The following is a 6,782-nucleotide window of genomic DNA, read 5'->3' on the forward strand; positions in this document are numbered from 1 at the left end:
ATTTCTGTGCTACTACATTTTTCTGTGATATCACACAGTAAATACATGAAAATAGGGAAGCTGAGCAAATAGCTGAGGCAGAAAAGACAACAGGTAAATACCATGAGACATTGGTACCAGAGAAGAAAGTAAAATAGGTATCCCGACCACACATCCTGTCCCTTCCCCAGCAAGTCCCTGGGAGTGCGTCCCCCAGCCACTGAGGGATGTGTCCAGACAAACACACTGGAGTGGGGCTGGGGATGGGGCAGCCCAGGGAGGAGACAGAGAAGGCACCCCAGCTCTGCCTCGCTGTGCTCCCGGCGGCTGCCCACTCTGCACCACTCTCCTGCCCTCCCTTCCCCAGCCCCAGGCACCAGCCCTGCGGCTGAGCTAAGACACTGCCTGAACATCAGCACCCAGCGGCTCTGGAAGGTTTAGAGCTGTGGTTTAAATTGGTCTCCTGAACTGGTCTCCTAAAATCACACCTGACGTTCACCTTTCGCACCACAGAAAGCAGCATGAATGAAAAAGGAGCATAGTCACTGGGGAAGCAAAATTATCAAAACAACTGAGTATAAGATAAGGGGCAGAAGCACTCGACAGTACTGAACAAGCTGTATCAGTGACAAAGAGCTCTGTGATCTCTGAAAATAGCTCCGCACCTGCCTCCTTCAGAGAAATCACCAACAATTACCCTTTGTCCCAGAAGGGAGGCCAATACCAAATTTGACCCAGCTGCATGTCCAAGGTCTTCTACGGGTAAAACTCACATCAGGCTGGGCCAACTGAGCTCAAAGATGTGATGCAGCCAGAAAGCAGCAGCTTTCTGCAGGTTGACTGTAATGGGGATCAAGTCTTCAAGAAACCTTCCAGACTGTGCAGTAGTGACACTTCACTGAATGTACCTAGTTAGTTAATAGAATATTTGATATTCCAAATTATTTAATACTGATGGAAGTTATTTCTATTATTTGGATTTATATTTGGAAGCGAGGAACTACGCCTTTACAAGGCTCTAATAAGATTATTCAGTTTTCAGGACTCAATTCAGCTGCCTGAAATGACGCATTTAGTGACATTTGAGATACCCTGGGTTTCCCAGACATGGGCACAGGGCTGGCAAATCTGACATAGCATCTACAGAAGACCCATGGCCTTCTGTACCTTGAGGCAGACCTAAGACACCCTAAGACACTTTAAATGGCATGATACCCTTAGCTCTAGGCCACTAAACCACCGTCAGTACTATATGGATGCTCATCCAGCACAAAGCTAATGAGGTAGGATGAGATGCTGAAAGAAGCGAACGTCAGATTCCTTGGCCCTGAGGGGCTCCTGAACAGCACAGATAACTCTCTACTAGAGAATAGGCTGGGATTCATCTCTGACTTGGAGGTCACCTGTGGTGTCTAGAATGAACTATACATCTTGAACTGAAGCAAGCCTAAATTTCTGTGAGCTGAGTCCCACTGTGTAACTGGACATGTAGTTACTTGCAAGGTTTCACCCCAGTACTCATCTATTAGCTCTCTGCAAATGCTACAGAGAGAACATGAAGGGGGACAGATCCTGTCTTCACACCACAATGGATGGTGCAATTTTTTACTAACACTTCTGCTGTAAGCTACAACATTGGTGAGGTTTTTTTGCCTTTGCCACAGTTGCAAATGTCAAATATCCTTAAGAGGAAAACCAAAACCCACATCCTTTTCACTTAGATATATATGCTAAACAGTAAATAAGGGGGGAACACCAGACAGAAATCATGGGACCTCTCCTCACTTTGTCCACCTTTGCTGCTGTTATTCTCCTGGTAATTCATGGAGGTGAGTGCCCAGTTCAATCTTTTGAAGGTAAATGCTGATGTACAGAGTCCCAGTTAAGCCAACACGTATTAATGTAAAGGAAGTAGTCACAATTATTATTTGAGTTCTTATTATTAGCTCTTTTCCACTGTCTGCATGTGTTTGTTCTTTTGTACAAACGAAATAATTTCTGAATGGGTAGTATTAATTAAAGCTGCACACAGGACAGGCTATTTGGAGGAGTTCTGAGGAGTTAACATAAGTATTATCTGACCTTTCTCTCCAAAGGCATACACATACATTAATGTCTTGATTTTCTGTTTTTCTGAAAAACAGGTTCATCTAATGTGACTTACACTATATAGGTCAGTTTCCAGGTGCCTGCGTAACTCACATATTGTACAACATTTATCATGTGGCAAATCTGAGGTTGTTACTCACGATGAAAGCTAAGAAATTAACCATAGCAGCAAACTTCAAGATAAGAAATCTGTGCAAGAGCAGTAATGCTTTGGTGTTTTTCTTTCCAAAGCTCACCCCACTGATGTAATTTTGGTCCCACAGAAACATACAGAAGTACTACTGCTGAGCAATTTTAAGTCTACCCTGAAGACCAGCATTGTGACATATGTACATACATGTGTGTCTGTATACTTTGTAATTACATTAACTGTTTTTTCTAAGAGACTTTGAGTGTCTTACAGTATCTGTTAGCCCAACTGTGTGTATTGTGGCTTATTTTTATTTTTAGGTTTGTGTGTGGATATCATTGGAGGAAATGAAGTAGCACCACACTCGAGACCATTTATGGTCCTTATCAACAACGCAAATGGAAAATTTATTTGTGGAGGAGCTTTGATCAAGAAAAACTGGGTGTTAACAGCTGCCCACTGTAATGTGTAAGTTCTTACTGTGATTCAGAGATTGTTCTTAGTGAGTATCTGGTGTTTCTGTTCAAGAAGGAAAGTTAATATCCCTAGTGGTTTTGTGCATTTAGCATGACCATGATTATGTTCTGAGTACTGTCTTTTATAATTTATATTGACAAATGTGCTTCAGCGAGTAAAAAATAATATAACAAGGTATAATTATCTTCACTGTTTCTGAAGAGATATTTTACAAGCTTCTAGCTGCATGCAAGCACAGAATAGCAACACTGAAGTAGTGAATTTGGGGGAAAGATTTATCCCTGTTTTCTCAGTCAGCCAGCACACTAGGCCAGAGGACTGGCCAGTCTAAATAGCTGCTCAGAAAACAGAAATAAATTCTCGTCATTTTATTCTGTAAAAGACATGCAGTTTGCCACAGAAAGAGACAGCATGCAGTTATACAGGAGCAAAAATCCTCCAGACGTATGACAGGAGACACTGAGAGATCTCTGCTCTACTGGATACATTGGCTTGTCAGCCAACCTTTTTTCTTCCTGTCTGACTCAAGATGCAAATGGTTATTTGGCCCCACAGAGTCCCTTAGTGAGGCAAGATGTAAGGTTTAAATGACACATCCCACTCCTTGCCTTTGTGGGGAGGACTGGAGCTGCTGCTGAGCCAGACCTCACACAGGCTCTGTCAGTGGCCTGCCTAGGACCAGTGAATCACTGGACTCTGCAGACATCAGAGGAATGTATCCATATCTCCTGTCCCCGTCCAAACAAGGACATATATGGGACCTACTACAAAGACAGCATGGGGCCCAAAAGCTGTAGTATTAACATAAGGTGAAGTCTGTTTCCAAATGAGATCGCATTTAAGAGATAATACAATAAATAATTAACCTAATGATGCTCAGTCAACAGTCAGACAGTTCTTAATAGCTGAAAGAAAGGAGCAACCACTTCCTCAGCATTGTGTCTGCCACAGTAAGATGCAAATGAGGCCAACCTACACATCTGCCCAAAGAATATTCTCCCATTCAGCCGTAACGTACATTGTTCTCCCACAAACAGCTATACCTGTGGTCTGATGTAAAGGTCTACTTGGACTGCTTGACCAAGGAGTGCTAGACTCCTGGCTTCTATACCAGAGAGGCCCAGCAAGCACAACTCTGTCACCACTTCGGTATCTAGTAAGCATATGGAGTTGCAGAACAAGTTGAAGAAAGGGAATGAGCTATGTCTCACATGGACTCAGAAAATGGTGTTTGAAATGCTGTTAGGGCAAAGCAATGGTACAATTCAGTCCGGTCATGATGATCCCTGAACTAACAGTGCTGTGAGCTGTTCTCCTAAATTTTCAGCACAAATTGCAGAGGGCATAGTTAGTGAGACCACTTACCAACAGCAAAGCTGATGCATCCACCCCTCATTTAGTTCCCAAAGGGAAACAATAGGGTACTTGAACCCTGTCTATGCTCCTGGGAAGCTGAAAATAGGATAGCATGAATTTTGATTCACTGAGTCAATTTTTTTTAACAACTTGTGAAAACAAGATAATCTTTTATATTTTTCTAAATTACTGTTGCTTTTCAGGCATGAGAAAAGAGACTCTGTAGCAGCTGGACAGCATAGCACCACATGTAACAGCAAAGAATTATGGAGTTACAGCAAGTGAATCCCACTAACCATGTCCTCTCTGTTCTCAGGGAAGGAGGTGAAGTTATTCTTGGAGCTCATTCACGGAAAGAAAACGAAAGAGAAAAACAGGTTATTCGGATTGCAAAACAAATTCGCTACCCACACTACTGTTCCAATCGTAAGGAAAATGACATTATGCTACTGCAGGTATAGACTTACACATCACTTATGGAATATGCATCTCCTACATTGTACCAGTTTCTTCCTTCTTATGGGGGAGAGGAGCCAAGGGAGTTTCTGGTGACTTTTTTCCTGGGGTGATACAGTCTGGTCTGCTAATCCAGCAGACTGGGGAATCAGGGATGCACTGGGAACTATGGCAATCAGCAATTCCTGCAATGCATACAATTGCTAGAAGTAGAAAAATTCTGGAGCTTGACCAAAATATTTCAATTTGTGGCTTTTCAGTGAAAGAATAAAGATTGTCCACAGAAAAAAGTGTATTTCACACATAGAAACAATTTGGTTAAAAAGCCTAATGTTTTGGCTGAAAAACAGTTCTAATTAAAAATGTCTGACTTCCCTGATTCTCAGTTTTGACAGCTTCAGTGATTACTGTTATTTTGTCTTCCCAATGGTCTGAGAGCCAGAGAAATAAAATGGAGTATTTTTTAGAGCTAATATTTCAGCAGAAGCTGAATGGGTTTTCATGAGACAAGGAATATTCATTTTCCACCTTCTTACATTGATTACATAAATCCTGTCACAAAGAAATGAGGAATCTCAAAAAGGGGTTGCAGTAATCCCCCATTACCATAATGGAAAAGATTCAATGGTTAACATGCAGGAACCTCTGTTAGAGTCTGCCCCATAACTATTTTCCATATCTTCTACAGCTTAAGAAAAGAGCAACACTTAATAAAGCTGTGCAGCTCATTCCCCTGCCTACCTCAGATGATGATCCCAAACCAGGAACAACTTGCACAGTAGCAGGATGGGGACAAACTCGAAATTATCCGAAAAAGCTTTCTGATACCCTGAGGGAGGTCAATATCACTGTTATCAGCAGGCAAATCTGCAATGACAACCATCATTATAAAAACAACCCTGTTATAACAGACAACATGATATGCGCAGGAGCTAAGAATGGAGGAAAGGACTCATGTTCTGTAAGTATATTTACTGTCTGTATCCACATAGATTATAATAAAAATAAAATACAAAGTACTAACTTTTACACGTTTATAATTTCTGCCTCTCTTCAGTTCAATGAAGACTTTTATTAAAAATGAGTGAATTTACCAAGGCTTGTTCTTCTGAGCCTTAAAATCAAAACTTCTGATGGATAAATTCATCTTCATAGACTTTGGATATTGTGGTTTTATTCAGGCATGGCAGATAGCTATTCTTTTCTTCAATAAAATGATTTAAATAGAAAAATCTCCACAAAATAGCTTATGAGCCCATTCTCGAGCGGCTAACCTCAGTGGAACAACTTCTTTGATGTCAGAAGGCTATAAAACAGGTTTTGCTGATAAAAAGCATATTGACTGGACCCCAAGCCAAATGCACAACTGCATAAGAACTACCACGTTTGAATTAATGAAGTTACAAAAAAGGTACCAATTTCTAGAGACTTTCTGCTTTTCAAGAGGAAACTTTCCAGCTTTTTGTTTTCATGTTAAAAAAGACTAACTATTCCTTAGCACTAAGCTAGATTCATTCCCTGTTACTCACACTTGAAAGACCAGATTGAAGTCTTTTTTTCTTTTTTGCTAATGAAAATCTTAACTTCCAAGGTGGAAAAAAAAATTCACAACAGCACTGTCTACATTTTTATTTCCTCCATGCAACTGATACAAATTTTATTTAAAAGAAGCACTTTTTAGCTTTTGTAAATTTGAATGACAATTTTTTTTTCCTTTTTCCAGGGGGATTCTGGCGGACCTTTAAGATGCAATAATGTGATGAGAGGCATCACTGCTTTCGGGAAGGCAAACAAGTGTGGTACTGCTGATGCCCCTGGTGTCTACACTCGACTCACAAAGCAATACCTTCAGTGGATAAGGAAAACCATAGGGGGAGCCTAATAGATTGGGTTTTGACCGAGCAATTTCCTACTATGTACTTGTGCAACAATACCTAGTTTTGAAAAACGCTTTTAAAAATAGCTTCATTTTCTGGTAAAAGAGGTATTCTCACACTGAATTTTAGCAGTTTGATGTCCTTATAGGTGAAAATATGTATGTCTGTTTTCAGGACAGATGTGATCTTAACAGGGCCAGGACACAGTGCTCTGATACAACAGCATTTGTAGCTTATACTGTCAGCCATGGAGTCATTCAACAGGTGTTTGTGACTCAGGCTTCCAACACTCTTGCATTGCACATTCAGACCGAGTGCTACATGGATGAGTATTTCTGACCAAGAATCTAATCCAGCTGTTTGTTTCTTCACTGCATGCTGAGCATATACTGCACTCT

The 6,782-nt window shown here is 40.9% G+C and overlaps 1 protein-coding gene across 1 annotated transcript; it reads left to right on the forward strand.

Moving 5' to 3' along the window:
• Positions 1-1,734: 1,734 nt before the first annotated feature.
• Positions 1,735-6,389, forward strand: LOC142026944 (granzyme A-like). Its single transcript, XM_075020450.1, has 5 exons — positions 1,735-1,808; positions 2,539-2,686; positions 4,368-4,506; positions 5,196-5,468; positions 6,231-6,389. The coding sequence occupies exons 1-5, from the start codon at positions 1,748-1,750 to the stop codon at positions 6,387-6,389; spliced, it is 780 nt and encodes a 259-aa protein (XP_074876551.1). The 5' UTR covers positions 1,735-1,747.
• Positions 6,390-6,782: the final 393 nt, after the last annotated feature.

Source organism: Buteo buteo, chromosome Z (assembly GCF_964188355.1).
Source record: "Buteo buteo chromosome Z, bButBut1.hap1.1, whole genome shotgun sequence".
Lineage (NCBI taxonomy): Eukaryota > Metazoa > Chordata > Aves > Accipitriformes > Accipitridae > Buteo > Buteo buteo.